Consider the following 18,833-nt stretch of genomic DNA (forward strand, 5'->3'; position numbering starts at 1 on the left):
ATAACTCTCTTCTTGTCCTATAACATCTATTGCTCCATAACAGCACAAAGCTGTTTTCATACTATGAGATGGTGTCTTCACCAAATCACACTATGAATAACCATTCTCATGCTATGAAAAGATCAGAGATGAAATTATATTGTTTTGCTCCTGGGTAACACAAGTGGCATACCTAACAAATCTAGCATTCATTTTCATAAAATACTAGTACAATAGGTCAAATTAAACATATTACATACAGATAATCTTCTGCCGATGTATACACTGCATTGTAAGTAGTATATAACTTATTTGTATACTGTAATATATGTATGTGATGTCCATATATATGATGTCACCAGATATGCAAATTAGTATATGCTATAAAATATTTCAAATTTGGGAAGGTCTGATTAAAGGAACAGTCTACACCAGAATTTTTATTGTTTAACCCCTTAGTGACCAGAGCACTTTTCCATTTTCTGTCCGTTTGGGACCAAGGCTATTTTTACATTTCTGCAGTGTTTGTGTTTAGCTGAAATTTTCCTCTTACTCATTTACTGTACCCACACATATTATATACCGTTTTTCTCGCCATTAAATGGACTTTCTAAAAATACCATTATTTTCATCATATCTTATCATTTACTATAAAAAAAATTATAAAATATGAGGAAAAATGGAAAAAAACACACTTTTTCTAACTTTGAACCCCAAAATCTGTTACATATCTACAACCACCAAAAAACACCCATGCTAAATAGTTTCTAAATTTTGTCCTGAGTTTAGAAATACCCAATGTTTACATCTTCTTTGCTTTTTTTGTAACTTATAGGGCCATAAATACAAGTAGCACTTTGCTATTTTCAAAACATATTTTTTTCAAAATTAGCGCTAGTTACATTGGGACACTGATATCTTTCAGGAATCCCTGAATATCCATTGACATATATATATTTTTTTTTAGAAGACATCCCAAAGTATTGATCTAGGCCCATTTTGGTATATTTCATGCCACCATTTCACCGCCAAATGCGATCAAATACAAAAAATTGTTCACTTTTTCACAAATTTTTTCACAAACTTTCAGTTTCTCACTGAAATTATTTACAAACTGCTTGTGCAATTATGGCATAAATGGTTGTAAATTCTTCTCTGGGATCCCCTTTGTTCAGAAATAGCAGACATATATGGCTTTGGCATTGCTTTTTGGTAATTAGAAGGCCGCTAAATGCCACTGCGCACCACACGTGTATTATGCCCAGCAGTGAAGGGGTTAATTAGGGAGCATGTAAGGAGCTTTTTGGGGTATTTTTAGCTTTAGTGTAGTGTAGTAGACAACCCCAAGTATTGATCTAGGCCCATTTTGGTATATTTCATGCCACCATTTCACCGCCAAATGCGATCAAATTAAAAAAAACATTACATTTTTCACAATTTTAGGTTTGTCACTGAAATCATTTACAAACAGCTTGTGCAATTATGGCACAAATGGTTGTAAATGCTTCTCTGGGATCCCCTTTGTTCAGAAATAGCAGACATATATGACTTTGGCGTTGCTTTTTGGTAATTAGAATGCTGCTAAATGGCGCTGCGCATCACACGTGTATTATGGCTAGCAGTGAAGGGGTTAATTAGGTAGCTTGTAGGGAGCTTGCAGGGTTAATTTTAGCTTTAGTGTAGAGATCAGCCTCCCACCTGAAACATCAGACCCCCTGATCCCTCCCAAACATCTCTCTTCCCTCCCCTACCCCACAAATGTCCCCGCCATCTTAAGTACTGGCAGAAACTCTGCCAGTACTAAAATAAAAGGAAAATTTGTGCATTTTTGTGCATTTTGTTTTAGCATATTTACATATGCTTCTGTGTAGGATCCCCCTTAGCCCCCAACCTCACTGATCCCCCACCCAACAGCTCTCTAACCCTCCCCCTCTGACTTAATGTGCGCCATCTTGGGTACTGGCAGCTGTCTGCCAGTACCCATTTTAGTGAAAATATGTGTTTTTATTAAAAAAAATTCCTTTTTCTGTAGTGTAGCTTCCCCCCCCCCCAATACCAACCCCCCACCCCTTCCAGATCGCTTAAATGCTTTATTTTTAAAATGTTTATTTCATTTTTTTAATACACTTACTCTTTACTTTTTTTCTGTAGTGTAGCGGTTCCCACCCGCTCCCGCCCCGTGCACGCGCCCGCCCGCCACCCACCGTGCACGCGCGCGCGCCCGTGCGCGCCCCGAAGGCTCCGCCCCCGATCCCGCCCCCCTCCCCCTTCCAGATCACACCGATGGCCGCCCACCCGCCTCCCAAGTCGGCTCCCACCCACCAACGATACCGGCCATCGATGTCCGGTGCAGAGAGGGCCACAGAGTGGCTCTCTCTGCATCGGATGGCCAGAAAGTGTTATTGCAGGATGCCTCGATGTCGAGGCATCACTGCAATAACCGGAAAGCAGCTGGAAGCGAGCAGGATCGCTTCCAGCTGCTTTCCAGACTGAGGACGTGCAGGGTACGTCCTCAGGCGTTAACTGCCTTTTTTTAGAGGACGTACCCTGCACGTCCTCGGTCATTAAGGGGTTAAAAAGATAGATAATCCCTTTATTACCCATTCCCAAATTTTGCATAACCAACACAGTTATATTAATATACTTTGTACCTCTGTAATTGCCTTCTATCTAAGCCTCTGCACACTGCCCCCTTATATCAGTTCTTTTGACAGACTTGCATTTTAGCCAATCAGTGCTGACTTCTATAACTCCATGGGCGTGAGTGCAATGTTATATATATGGCACACATGAACTAACTCCCTCTAGTTGTGTTTTTTTTTAACTGCATTAAGATAAGAGGAGGCCTTTAAGGTCTAAGAAATTAGCATATGAGCCTTCCTAGGTTTAGCTTTCAGCAAATAATACCATAATACCAAGAGAACAAAGCAAAATTGATGATAAAAGTAAATTGGAAAGTTGTTTAAAATTACATGCCCTATCTGAATCATGAAAGTTTATTTTAGACTAGACTGTCCCTTTAATCTATAACCATTGGTCCATATAACCAATTCCTTTACTTAGCCTTTAGTTCTGTAAAACTACTTATATCTTCACCTGTAACTCCTCATTACTTCTTCTTCTGCAGAAAGCTGACCTTGATAAAAGAAATGCTGGCTGGGTGTGGTGCAGGAACATGTCAGGTCATAGTCACTACCCCCATGGAGATGCTGAAGATCCAGCTACAGGATGCTGGGAGACTTGGTAAGTGACAGGGACACTGAATATTATCTGGGTTTCATTATGGCTAGACCACACCAGAGATGCATATAAAGAAAACCAAATATTCTAAAAGATCTAGAGTAAAAAAGATGTAAACTTCGGTTGAAGGAACTTTCAAAGGCTATGGAATTTCTAGAGTCCATGGAATCTTATGCTTTCCGTACTTGTAATAAAATAGATGTACAGACTCCCATGACGGAGGAGAGGATGACTAAGGATTGATATAGGAGACATTTCTCCTCCTCTTGTCTTAGTGGTGGCAATTGTATCTGGGTTCCTACTGTAGGAAGCGTTCTGAGATGTGTTTTCTCTTGTTAAGTGTATCCAGTCCACGGATCATCCATTACTTGTGGGATATTCTCCTTCCCAACAGGAAGTTGCAAGAGGATCACCCACAGCAGAGCTGCTATATAGCTCCTCCCCTCACTGCCATATCCAGTCATTCTCTTGCAACTCTCAACAAAGATGGACGTAATAAGAGGAGAGTGGTGTATTATAGTTAGTTTTTTAACTTCAATCAAAAGTTTGTTATTTTTAAATGGTACCGGAGTGTACTGTTTCATCTCAGGCAGCATTAGAAGAAGAATCTGCCTGTGATTTCTATGATCTTAGCAGAAGTAACTAAGATCCATTGCTGTTCTCACATATTCTGAGGAGTGAGGTAACTTCAGAGAGGATAGAAACAAATGCCAGCGAGCCTCAAGGTAATGCAAAAGAAAGTTCTTTAATAGTAAAAGAGAAATAAAAAAGCACAAGCTTAAATCCCAAGCATATATGGTAAATACAGGTCCTACGCGTTTCGGCAGCCCCCTGCCTTATTCATGGACATAAAGTGTAAGGTAATCTTACCCCTTAAATACACCTGTGTCCCCAGGTGTTGATACCACATGATGCTTACAATTTAAAGGGATATTATACTCATTGTTAACATATAGCGCTTGCTCACATAGAAATAATATGGCAGACTCATAAATCTCTAAGATGTAAAGTTATAATCAGAATAAAATATTTAGATATTAAATTATTTAAACCGCTAAACCAGCTAATAGTCTCCCTCCATTAAAGTGACCTTCAAATTTTATTATAAACCTAGAGAGCCAACACAGAGCTTACTATGTATTAAAAAATGGCATTAGAATCTAACATTTGCATATACAAAAATAAAGATAAAGAATTTTTTTCTTTTTTTGTATTTGAGTGACCTGCCTAGTAAAAAATACCACTTAGATTAAATAAGCCTAGTGGCGTCCTAATCCTATTAAGGCAAGGAAGAACTAGTACACAAACTAGCTCTATTAGTAAAAGTATTAATGAGAGTACTGAAAAATAATAACAGTATGAGGTACATAGATGGCAAAACGCCAGATGGTTGCCAATAGTAATAATAATATAATCAATAGTCATGCTACCCCCATCTACTGGGGCCTGGAGGTGATACCCAATGTTGTAAATTAGTACATTCAACAACAATGGGTTAGCTTCTTAGGTTATATACGTAAGTAAATTAATCAATACATCAGGTAATGGGTATTGAAACCTAATGTCATGGTAGACTATCATGCTATAGGCTAGGTAGAGATGTATAATCCTGAAATGGAAACCCCACTATTCAAGAACCAATCGGTAAAGGGCCTAAGATACTTCGGCCTGCAGTGCACAGATATGCATATTAACTCAATTATGCATGCAAATGTGTAAACACGACAATAGTCACCAAGTCGGTCCCATAACATTGTTTATATCAAACCACTAGCCTATATTTCCAATACACCAGAGCATCATCACCAGCTATGAAGAAGATGGATAAATAGCTAAATAACCTAAACAGAGGCCCTAAGAAAAGAGGGATTATATTCAGGAACTAACAGTGGGGAAGCGCTATTCCAAATAGGACTAGCGCTGATGTGTCCAAAAATTAATAACATCCCCATCAATGTTAAATCCCTTAGGCCGTCTGGTTTCTAATTTAAAGATCCAGAACGCCTCCTTGTATAGCAATTTAGCAGATCGATCTCCCCCGCGAACACAGGGTTTAATGTGATCAATAATTTGCCATTTAAAAGTCACAACCTTCTTGTTATGGGCATGTATAAAGTGTCTCAGTAAGTCAGAACATTCTATTCCGTTTTCAATATTCTTCAAATGTTCCCTGATCCTGCTTCTACACTCACGAGTAGTGTACTGTTTCATCTCAGGCAGCATTAGAAGAAGAATCTGCCTGTGATTTCTATGATCTTAGCAGAAGTAACTAAGATCCATTGCTGTTCTCACATATTCTGAGGAGTGAGGTAACTTCAGAGAGGGAATGGCGTGCAGGTTTTCCTGCAATAAGGTATGTGCAGTTAATATTTTTCTAGGGATGGAATTTGCTAGAAAATGCTGCTGATACCGGATTAATGTAAGTAAAGCCTTAAATGCAGTGATAGCGACTGGTATCAGGCTTATTAATAGAGATACATACTCTTATAAAAGTGTAATATAAAACGTTTGCTGGCATGTTTAATCGTTTTTATATATGTTTGGTGACAAAACTTATTGGGGCCTAGTTTTTTTCCACATGGCTGGTTTGATTTTTGCCTAGAAACAGTTCCTGAGGCTTTCCATTGTTGCAATATGAGTAGGAAGGTCCTATTTTAGTGCTTTCTGTGCAGCTAAAAATACTGACAGAGACATTCAGCTTCTTCCTACATGATCCAGGACATCTCTGAAGGGCTCAAAAGGCTTCAAAGTCGTGTTTGAGGAGGGTAACAATCACAGTAGTGTCAGTATATTTATGAAAATCTTAGCAGTGCTATCCAAATAATATATATAAGTTTATGGCAGGGTTATAAACACAATACAAAGAAATAGAAACCCTAATTAACCATGCATCTACTAGACCATACAATTAATATAAATACCTGAATTCTTTTATTTAGTTAATATCCATGAACATATTGAACTATATTTGCAATAAAAGGAAACTAAATAAAAGTTTATATGCGTTAGAACCAACTCTTAAGATATGCTATTCTTCTTACAAAACCCAGAACAATATACCTTCACAATTCAGCCTTATTTATTTAACACAATGGGACTAAAAACCTTTAACATCCAAGCAATACAATTCTAAACAGTGTTTATAAAACAATAGGATAAAATATATATTCTGCTATTTAACTGCAATTTATCCTAATACAAAATTAACCGACAATATCAGAACTTGTATAGATGAGTTACTTAGCCAATTCAGACACAGATTTGAACAATACCTAGGCTTATAACTACCAACTTAAAATACAATATACTTCACCAATTTTGAACCAATTCGTAGCGGTCTTTAGGTCATCTCATTTGAAAGAAGGTTTTTGCACAAATCAAGGATAAGTTTTAAGCTCCTTGCTGAAGTGAACTTTTTTTTTTTTTTCAGGTATATCGCAGCCAAAATCAGATCACTAATTTTCAACAAGTTACAGACAACTCTCCCTTGTGCATTCAACACTCCCATTATATAATCATTGATGACATCATGTGGGTGGCACTACGGGAGCTGACCTTCCCATTGGTTATCTGGGAAGTCTAAATCGGATTGGCCCTTGGAAATTTCATTTTTAACAGCCAGAAAGAACCTTCTGGCTGTAGTTCTCGCAACATAACACCAGGTGGCAGCATACAGTACAACATAGCAATACAATACAGCATTTCTGACATTTTTAAGCAAGTTGATTTTTTTTTTATAAAATGGTTATTTAATCAGATCACACTCTCTGCATTAATCATATATAACCTCAATTACAGATGGTTAATATTAGGTTATTTTTTTTTTTATTATTCTGATACCAAATATGTTATATTATTAACATTTTATTATATCAAGGCAATTTAATACTGCTAATTAGTAGCTTAAAATGCATTACAATTTTATCGGTATCCTGGCATTTACATGTGAATAATAGCTTATTTTTAATTCAGTATTGTACTGTATTCCAAGTGAATCCTGTCTATGTAGATCTGAAATAAGAAAATAAATGTTAATAATCACTTCTCTTCAGGTCCATAAACATCTATTCATGTTTTTAAACACACAGAGGCTAAGTAAGATCTTTTGTGTTTTCAAAACATATACATCATTTCTATGTATATCTGAATTTATTTCCTATATAAATATCCCCTGCAGCAATCATCCACCTAATACAATGTGCTTAATTTTAATATATATATATCATGAATCATAATGTAAGTCATTTGTCTTCACTGTATTATCCTAACATTCTAACTTTTCAGTAACTTCAGTTGCCAGACTTTTTGTCTCATACTCACCACATGGGGTCAATCCATGAGGAGTTGTAAGAGTCTTTAAAACAGCATATTTCCTGTTTAGCCAGCAGTGCAGATGAGTATTTGATTTTATTTGTGTCACCTTCCCCCAAGAGGGGTTTTTGCAGTAAGTCTTCAAATAGAGATTCAGTGAGATAGAACTGTTGTATCACACGTGTCAAATTCCAAAGGGGTCCTTGAACACATTCTTTTCTCACCTCACCAAATGTTCTGAGGTTATAAAAATCTGCATATATAGTCAAATGAATAGGGTCACTGAGCTATTTCCTTTAGAAAAGAAATGTTTGTGTTTCAAAAAGGCTCTACTGATCGTCAATCCTGATAGACGTGTATTAGAAGCTGTGTTCAACAAACTCATGTTTAATTAATCCTGAGTTCTCATCTAACATATACAGTGTATAAAATATACATATATATATATATATATATATATATATATATATGTACACATATGTAATATTCATCATAATATTCATATACTCTGACATAAATCCCCCTTCCAACTTCAAATAGATGTAGGACACATGTATTTGAATTGGCTTAAAGTCAGTGGTATTTGATGAGGATCAACCGTATACCTCATAGACAGTCTCTTATGAAGAAAGTTTGTTATTTTGAGCTTTCATGTTTATCAGTTAGGCATCTTTAAATTACAGTATGTCTTTAGTGCATTTGGGGATATGACACTTCATTCTCCCTCTATGACTTGTAGTTGGGACCTGGGATGACATGCCCGCAGTTGATTTATATGTACCCATTTATCTATGAAACCTTCATTTTTGGGGATCCGTATTTTATAGGCCACTGGAGATATTTTGTCAGTAATGACAAAAGGACCTTTCCATGAGGGAAGAAATTTCTTCTCCCTAACCTGATCTCTTCCAAAGTTATAAAGATAAACTTTATCATTTATTTCATATTCCTTTTTGGATGTTTTGAGATCATAATAGGTTTTAGTGGCAGTTGCGGCTCTTTCTAAATTCCTTTGAGCAAATGCAAAGGCATATTGCAGGTGCTTTCTTAAGTTTTCCACATATTGATGTGTATTGGCAGCGTTTATCAAATTTTGGTCTGATGTACGGTACAGCAGATGCTGAGGTAGAACCATTCTTCTACCAGTCATCAGCTCAAAAGGTGACATCTTGGTAGCACTACTTGGAGTTGCTCTTAATGCCATTAAGACTAGAGGTAGTTTTATATCCCAGTCTTTACCTGTTTCACTCACAAACTTTTTGAGGATTTTAACAATGGATTGGTTGTAACGCTCTACACCACCACTTGAGGCAGCTCTATAAGCAATATGGAGCTTTCTTTTAACCCCTAGTATTTTCCACATTTTTGTCATCACTTCGCTAGTGAAGTGGGTCCCCCGATCTGATTCGATTCTTTGGGGCAAACCAAATCTGGAAAATACATGGTTGATGAGCAATGCTGCACATGTTTCAGCACTATTGTTAGGTGCACTAATGCACTCTACCCATTTAGTGAACAGGCATGTCACTGTTAACATGTACTTGTTACCTCTTGATGACCTTGTTACCGGACCAATAAAATCAATTTGTATATCTGACCATGGCATTACCATCCCCCTTTTCTGCAATGGCGCTCTATGCGTTGGTGCAGTGGGTTGGAACTGTGGACAGATTAAACACCCTTGACAGTAGGTTTGAACATCTTTCAACATGTGTGGCCAAAAAGCGTAGTCACGCAATATTTCGTACGTGAGTTTGGCACCGCGATGACCAGATGTGGGAGCATCATGGGCATGTTGAAGCATTAGACCTCTGAACTTGGTGGGTACTACCCACTGTTGGATGCCAGTTTTGGAGGTTCTAATTAACAAACCATCCTGTAATTTGAATTGTGATTTAGATTTTATTAAGATTCTCAGATCTTCTTTGCCAATATAATCATCTTTTGAGATGGGGTTGCTTTCAGGATCTTCTATGTGTTTATAGAAGATGCCTACAATGGGGTCTTCTTTTTGACTAGTGATCAGGTCCTCACTAGGAGAATCCTGACTCCATTGTACCAAGTTAGGCTCACTCTGTTGTTTTGCCTGGTTTCTGGTAATGGCTTCTACCTGAATTGCACCCATTAAGTGTTCAATATTAAGGAGTTCTCCAGTTATGGCTCCTTGTTTGGCTAATGAGTCCGCAAGGTCATTGCCTTCCTTATCAGGACCTAAAACTCTGGAATGACCCTTGGTCTTTTTCCAGTGTATGGTTAAATCATTGGATACTACCAGATTATCAATCTCGCAGAACAATTTGCCATGCTTGACTGGTTTGTTATTGCTTTTCTGCATGCCATTTCTTTTCCAAGTTGGCAGGTATTCAACAAAACTGTCACGCACATAATTTGAGTCAGTTATGATCACAAATTCATGAATACCATGTTCAATAGCCATTTCAATGGTTTTGAAAACAGCAGTTAGTTCTGCAACTTGACTGGATCTTGGTCCAATGTTGAAACCTACAGATATATTTGAGAATCCGTTTGCCCCACTTATACCAATGCCAGCGACTAATCTGCGCTCATTATCAATAGTGGCATGGTAAGAACAACCATCAACATATACCCAAGGTAATGTTTGACAATGGTCCTCATTGTACATTTTATATGGGGAAAGCAATTGTTCTTCCAGAAAATCATCTTCTGATAATTCTTCCCCAGGATCTCTAGCAGTACAGTCGTGGAGCTCAGCAAGCCCTTGCGCGACTGGATTCTTTTTATTCTGCTTGTAGCGAATTTCTAAGGGCCAGCCTTGTAAGGAAAGAGTCCACGCTGTTATGCGGCTATTAGACAAATTCCCATCTCTTATTCTCTCACTTTGCAAATATAGCAAAGGCTGGTGGGCCGTTTCTACAATAATTTTCTCGCCCTGTATATAGCTGCGGAAATTTTGTAGAGCCCATACAGTAGATAAGAGGGCTTTTTCGCAATCGTTAAACTTTATTTCTACTGGGGATAGATTTTTGCTCGCATAAGCAATGGCTTTGTTCAAATTATCATGCTTTTGGTATAACACAGCACTCATGCTTACATCTGTGTACCCTGTTTCTAAGTAGAAAGGTTTACCACCTTCAGGGTACACTAAGCAAGGTGCTTGAGTGAGTTTTCTCTTCAGCTCTCTGATGGCTGTCTCTTGAGACTCACTCCAGTGCCATTTCACATCTTTCTTCAGAAGAAGTAGTAGTGGTTTAGTTAATTCCGCATAATTATCAATGAATTTGCGAGAATAATTTGTCATACCCAGGAATGATCTCAATTCCTTTAAGTTAGTTGGGTTTTTAGAATTCACTATCGCTTCTACCTTTTTCTTCTGGGGATTTAATCCGTCAGAAGTAACTTCATGTCCCAAGAAGTTTACACGAGTGCGGCACCATTGAGCTTTTTGCAGGGATAATTTGACACCTGCCCTTTTAAGTTGGCTGAGGACGTGTTTAAGCTCTGCGATGTGTTTTTCAAAGTCTGTGCTTTTGATTAAAACATCATCAACATAAGATAAGGTCCCCCTTTCCAGTGCGTCAGGCATAGCCTTATGCATGAATACAGCAAATTCATGTCCAGAATTTATGTATCCAAATGGAAGTCTCTGGAATGCATACTGAACCTTTTGGAAGGAGAATGCTAGCTTATATTGGTCCTCTTCATGTACCTTTATGGTCCAATATCCCTGTGCACAATCAATGGCAGTGAATATTTTGGATCCCTGCATTTGTGCTAGGCACTGGTCAATGTATGGTACAGGCCAGCCAGACATGTATACTCGTTTGTTTAGCTGTCTTAAGTCAGCACACAAACGCCATTGTCCATTGGGCTTAAGGACACCTAGAATAGGATTATTATAAGAGCTGTGCACCTGTCTGATAATACCTCTTTCTTCCAAATTCCTTATGATCTCTGCAAGAGAATCATATGAGGCTAAGGGAAGTCTGTATTGTTTGACAAATACAGGTGGTGCATCGGGATCTGTTTGTATTCTTGCAATGTGCAAGTCTGTAGTACCACAGTCATAAGAATCCTTAGCAAAAATATCCTTGTACTCCATCAGGAGTTCTCGCAGCTGTTGGCGTTCATCATCGCTGGAACAGCCATTAGCTAAGGATATTTGCTCTTCGACTATTTGCTGAAATCCTGGAAAGATTTCAGGCTGTCCTATTTCATAGGCTTCTTCCAGTCTAGAGGTGAGATCCCCTTGATTATAATTTACATTGCTCCCATGACTCTGGGTATTGGGGTAATCTTGCTGTTTGATTGGCTGATCAAACACTAGAGAGGCTTCTTCAATTTTACAGATGCCTTCCTCTGAGCTGAAGGGATAAATAGACTGAATATTAAATAGACCCTCTGGCATAGATGCAAAGGATTGTTCTATTAATTGTTCTTCAGTTAGGTATCCTTCAGGTATTAGCCCAATTACATTATTCTGGAATCCAAAAGTGTAATAACTTGATTCCAGTGCATATCCTATGGTAGTTCCCTTGGATAATGTTATATCCTGTGGGGTCATGTTATGCACAATAATATTTATTGGAACAGTTCCAATATTCACCATAGGAGTGTAGGTTACTGAGACACCCAGATTTTGTATTCTATGGGAGAGGCAAATCAGTGTTTCAGAAGTTTTTAATTTCTGACCTCTCTTTACCTGTAAGGGTAAAAGAAATTTATCAGCCCCAGCAGGAATTATGACATCGCTAGATACCTGCATATTCACAGCATATGGCAATTGCTGGTTTGATTTCAGGGCTGCATTTTCATCCTGAAATACTTCAGGGTCCCCCTTTAACCTGCTCCAGAGGCAAGAATTAATCAAATCTATTTGTATGGCATATCTATGTAAGATATCATTGCCAATGTATATTTGATTATGGGGAGTATTTAAAACTAAAAACAGGTGCTTCACTGACTTATTTCCTATAGAGATAGATAATAAGCACTTAGCGGTGATGTTATAGCTTTCAGACCTGTCATCCAGGTTGCTGACACTGTGGTCTTGGGGAGAAAGATATTTAATCACTTTAGGTTCAGCTATCTGCGCTAATAAACCTTCGCTTATATAGCTAGCTTCCTGTTTTAAGTTTATTTTAGCATACTCGGTTTTACCAAGGTCATGCACTTGTATAGGGATAAATAGATCCTCTTTAACTCTCTCAATCCCTGTGAGGTATTGAGTGTGGCCTCCCCCCTTAGGGATTTTATGATCCCCCTTGTGGAGTGATATGGTTAATACATCGCCATCTAGGGAAATATTCGCTATCTTTCCAGGCGAAATTTTAAAAGTATTACCATCAGAGCCACTAAAAGGAGTCTGATCGTCTATTTGTAGAATAGTGATTTCAGGTGCAGAGTTATTCCTGAAATGAATCTCCACAGCATCTGGTTTCTCTTCCACCACGTGACAGCTATGTCGGGCGTGAGATATACCAGATTTTTCATAATTGATAGGCCGTTTAACTTGCGACCAAATTACATTATTTATGCAATCAATTATGGTGCTTAATCGTTTCAGGAGATCACTACCAATAATTAAACGATCAGTTGGCAGATCCACTATAATGACAGGGTGTCTTATGACCCTGTTCCCCAATTTAAATTTTAACCAGGCAGTACCGTAAACTTTTAGGGAGTCACCCCCAACACCTATTAGAGAACCGTCAAATTCTTTTATTTTAGGTTTGTGGGGTGTTAGCTCATTTAGCTGTGTGTAGTATCTGTGGGATAGGATAGTTGCCTGTGACCCAGTGTCAATTAATCCCCTGATAGGGTTGGAGACTGAATCTTGCAGCTCAACTAGTACATAATATCTTCCTGCAGTTTCTATCATTTCACACATAAAATTTGCATTCTCATACATTTGTGGGCTTCGCCACGTATTACCTGAGTTTGCCATGCTTTCCGATGCAGAAGAAGCTTCATACCTACCTGTTTCCTCTATGACAGGGTCGGCTGGATTCTTTTGTACTGCATCTGTGGAAACAAGGTTAAGAGAGAGCTGCAAAGGAAGAGATTTGTTAACTTTTTCCGGCTGATGTCGCTCATTGTCACAGCTAATTTGTCCGTTTCCGGTCTGTGGGGAGATAACATAATTAGTATCATTGATATTTATTACTACATTTTGTATATCTCTCCCCTCCCCTTCAGGTGATACTGCAGTATTTATGACTGTGCCTGTGGTCCACTGCTGACCACTGGCTGTACCCCTAAAAAAGTATTGTTCGGTTGCTGAGCCGTAGATTTTTGACTCATATTAGCGATTTGTTCACTCAACCGATTTAATTGGGTAAACAGCATATCTACCTGATTGTACAAATTACCTCTACCCCTGGGCCTATCTCTTGGTGCCCCATTGTACTGATTCCTGGACCATTGGGTTCCCTCAGAATCAGGGCCACTATTTCTATTCTGGCGTGGTTGCCCCTGGGGTTCAGCTTGTTCAGCATTAGTACTTTGGGGAGCATTATATACCTGGGGTGTCTGGTTACCCTGAGAATATCTTCGCCGTCTATTGTATCTACCCTTGCGCGGATACCAATTATTCGGTGAGTATTCTCTTTGTGAGTAATTATTCACCTGATTATGTCCCCCACTTTGGTTATAGTCTCCCTGCGCCTCAACCTGTGTAGGGGGAGGGGCAGAATTAAACCTCTGTGGAGATGGCCTGTTTTGACTGGCCACCTCTGCATAAGTTCTCTTGTTAGACTCCAAATTGAGGGGTTTAGGTGACACCCTAGTTTCTGCTACAATTTTGGGTTTTGATTCCTTTTTAACCCCCTGCTCACTGGACTGCTGAATAGAGTATAATTTTGTACTCTCTTTGATCAGCCATTCCAATGAGCAGTCCTCATCAAAATCTCTAGCTAAGTTAATTTTGATGGGTGTAGGCAGTGCTTCAAAAAATAAATTTACAAATTCTGAGCCGTCAAATTTGGGATTATCTTCAGCCATACTGTACGCATTTTTCAATACAGAAAGGAATTCGATTGGACTCTGATTCGCACGACACTTTAAACCATATACCGCTATCTTCGCAGCAGTTTTAGTGCGATATTGCCCGAATTCTTTTCTGCATTGTCGTTTTACCCCATTCCAGGAATGAATATTCATATCCTTTAGTGAGGCAAAGAATTTGTGATGCTTACTGTCAAATACCCAAGGTAGAAATTCAATTTTCAATTTCTCACTTGTAACATTCATTATAGCTAACGCATTTTCAAAAGCCTGTAAATGATCAATTACAGATGTTGTTCCCTTATTGGAGAATATAGGTACTGCGCGTAGTACGAAGGTGATTATTTTATGGGAATCATAGACTTTATCAGACTTATTTTGGGACTCTCTGTTAGAGTTTCCCTCCCCCGCATCAGCTGCGCTACAGCTGTCCTCTGGATTTACATCCTGAGGGGATTGTCTATTTGGGAAATCTACTTCTGACCCGTTAGGGGTCATTTGTCTATGTTGTTCTATATATTTTCGTACCTCGTCCCTGACGCGTTCGCTAAAGGAGTTAGCATTATCTGTATTATTCTCATTGCTAATATAGGGGTTTTCATTATGGCGATATGACCTTTTTAAATCGCTTAATTCTCTCTGGCTTTGCGCAAGCTGTTTATTTAAATCTTGTATCTGCGCGATTAAGTCCATATTGTGCTTATCTAAGGTGGCTAGGTTTTGGGCAAATTCATCCATTTTATTTTTGGCTATTTTTAAACCCTCTTCGCGTCTGCGCGAGGAACGAATACTATTTTCTAGCTCCTGTATTTGCAATCGTTTGTCCGTGACACAAAACGACATTTCGTCAATTATGCATATTAAAAGGGGCCAGGATTTTAGTATTAGTTCGTCTCGCTTTTTGGGAGCTTCGCATTGATTAATCATTAATAATTCCTGGAAGAATTCATTCTCTTCATTCCACATATTATTATTAACGGTAATATTTTTAGCCCTAGTTTCAAGCATATCCATAAAATCATTTAATTCACCCGCAATATTAAACTTCCCTTTAAGGTAACTTAAGATATCTTTCTTAAGGACCTGACCTTTAGTAATAGGTATGGTTATGGGACCAATTTCATTGCTATGTATAGAATTAAATGAGTCACTTCTGGCTACAGACATTATTGTATTGGTTTAGTATTTATTTAACTAAAATGCTAATACAATTTTTGCCAATAAAAAGAGAGAAAAAATTTTATATTTCAAAAAAAAAAAATATATTATTAATTTTGAAATATGAAAAATTAATATTCCGAAATATGAAAAATTAATATTTTTGATTAACTTTGAAAATATGAAAAATTTATATTTTTGATTAATTTTGAAATATGAAAAATTAATATTTTTATTAATTTTTCAAAATTAATCTTTAATAATATTTCAAGATATTAATGTCAATCTCGAAATATGAAAATTAATATTTCAACTTTTCAAAAAAAATTATATCTTCGAAATATGAATTTTTTTTTTTTTCTCTTTTATAATAATTTCTATTTACTTACAAATATATTATATCAATTATGATGGATATTATTAAATCTCATGCAATGCCTCCAATTATTATGTCAGTATATTTATGAAAATCTTAGCAGTGCTATCCAAATAATATATATAAGTTTATGGCAGGGTTATAAACACAATACAAAGAAATAGAAACCCTAATTAACCATGCATCTACTAGACCATACAATTAATATAAATACCTGAATTCTTTTATTTAGTTAATATCCATGAACATATTGAACTATATTTGCAATAAAAGGAAACTAAATAAAAGTTTATATGCGTTAGAACCAACTCTTAAGATATGCTATTCTTCTTACAAAACCCAGAACAATATACCTTCACAATTCAGCCTTATTTATTTAACACAATGGGACTAAAAACCTTTAACATCCAAGCAATACAATTCTAAACAGTGTTTATAAAACAATAGGATAAAATATATATTCTGCTATTTAACTGCAATTTATCCTAATACAAAATTAACCGACAATATCAGAACTTGTATAGATGAGTTACTTAGCCAATTCAGACACAGATTTGAACAATACCTAGGCTTATAACTACCAACTTAAAATACAATATACTTCACCAATTTTGAACCAATTCGTAGCGGTCTTTAGGTCATCTCATTTGAAAGAAGGTTTTTGCACAAATCAAGGATAAGTTTTAAGCTCCTTGCTGAAGTGAACTTTTTTTTTTTTTTCAGGTATATCGCAGCCAAAATCAGATCACTAATTTTCAACAAGTTACAGACAACTCTCCCTTGTGCATTCAACACTCCCATTATATAATCATTGATGACATCATGTGGGTGGCACTACGGGAGCTGACCTTCCCATTGGTTATCTGGGAAGTCTAAATCGGATTGGCCCTTGGAAATTTCATTTTTAACAGCCAGAAAGAACCTTCTGGCTGTAGTTCTCGCAACATAACACCAGGTGGCAGCATACAGTACAACATAGCAATACAATACAGCATTTCTGACATTTTTAAGCAAGTTGATTTTTTTTTTATAAAATGGTTATTTAATCAGATCACACTCTCTGCATTAATCATATATAACCTCAATTACAGATGGTTAATATTAGGTTATTTTTTTTTTTATTATTCTGATACCAAATATGTTATATTATTAACATTTTATTATATCAAGGCAATTTAATACTGCTAATTAGTAGCTTAAAATGCATTACAATTTTATCGGTATCCTGGCATTTACATGTGAATAATAGCTTATTTTTAATTCAGTATTGTACTGTATTCCAAGTGAATCCTGTCTATGTAGATCTGAAATAAGAAAATAAATGTTAATAATCACTTCTCTTCAGGTCCATAAACATCTATTCATGTTTTTAAACACACAGAGGCTAAGTAAGATCTTTTGTGTTTTCAAAACATATACATCATTTCTATGTATATCTGAATTTATTTCCTATATAAATATCCCCTGCAGCAATCATCCACCTAATACAATGTGCTTAATTTTAATATATATATATCATGAATCATAATGTAAGTCATTTGTCTTCACTGTATTATCCTAACATTCTAACTTTTCAGTAACTTCAGTTGCCAGACTTTTTGTCTCATACTCACCACATGGGGTCAATCCATGAGGAGTTGTAAGAGTCTTTAAAACAGCATATTTCCTGTTTAGCCAGCAGTGCAGATGAGTATTTGATTTTATTTGTGTCACCTTCCCCCAAGAGGGGTTTTTGCAGTAAGTCTTCAAATAGAGATTCAGTGAGATAGAACTGTTGTATCACACGTGTCAAATTCCAAAGGGGTCCTTGAACACATTCTTTTCTCACCTCACCAAATGTTCTGAGGTTATAAAAATCTGCATATATAGTCAAATGAATAGGGTCACTGAGCTATTTCCTTTAGAAAAGAAATGTTTGTGTTTCAAAAAGGCTCTACTGATCGTCAATCCTGATAGACGTGTATTAGAAGCTGTGTTCAACAAACTCATGTTTAATTAATCCTGAGTTCTCATCTAACATATACAGTGTATAAAATATACATATATATATATATATATATATATATATATATATATATGTACACATATGTAATATTCATCATAATATTCATATACTCTGACAGTAGACTGTGGCAGTTGTGACTGTGTTTAAAAAACGTTTTTGTCATTTATTATTCTGTTTTTGTTATTAAGGGGTTAATCATCCATTTGCAAGTGGGTGCAATGCTCTGCTGACTTGTTACATACACTGTAGAAATTTTGTTAGTGTAACTGCCTTTTTTCACTGTTATTTCAAATTTTGTCAAAATTTGTTTCTCTTAAAGGCACAGTAACGTTTTTTATATTGCTTGTTAACTTGCTTTAAAGTGTTTTCCAAGCTTGCTAGTCTCCTTGCTAGTCTGTACAAACATGTCTGAAACAGAGGATACTTGTTCATTATGTTTAAAAGCCATGGTGGAGCCCCATAGGAGAATGTGTACTAAATGTATTGATTTCACCTTAAACAGTAAAGATCAGTCTTTATCTATAAAAGAATTGTCACCAGAGGGGTCTGTCGAGGGGGAAGTTATGCCGACTAACTCTCCCCACGTGTCGGACCCTTCGCCTCCCGCTCAAGGGACGCACGCTAATATGGCGCCAAGTACATCAGGGACGCCCATAGCGATTACTTTGCAGGACATGGCTGCAATCATGAATAATACCCTGTCAGAGGTATTATCCAGATTGCCTGAATTGAGAGGCAAGCGCGATAGCTCTGGGGTTAGACGAGATACAGAGCGCGTAG

At 37.1% G+C, this 18,833-nt stretch overlaps 1 protein-coding gene across 1 annotated transcript in view; it reads left to right on the forward strand.

Moving 5' to 3' along the window:
* The window catches only part of SLC25A22 (solute carrier family 25 member 22), a 202,772-nt gene that overhangs the window by 142,643 nt on the left and 41,296 nt on the right, over positions 1–18,833 (forward strand). Inside the window, exon 6 of the mRNA XM_053720217.1 lies at positions 3,107–3,222. Within this exon, the coding sequence (XP_053576192.1) occupies positions 3,107–3,222 (116 nt within the window). The remainder of the gene's footprint in view (positions 1–3,106; positions 3,223–18,833) is intronic.

This window comes from Bombina bombina, chromosome 7 (assembly GCF_027579735.1).
Source record: "Bombina bombina isolate aBomBom1 chromosome 7, aBomBom1.pri, whole genome shotgun sequence".
In the NCBI taxonomy this organism is placed as follows: Eukaryota; Metazoa; Chordata; class Amphibia; order Anura; family Bombinatoridae; genus Bombina; species Bombina bombina.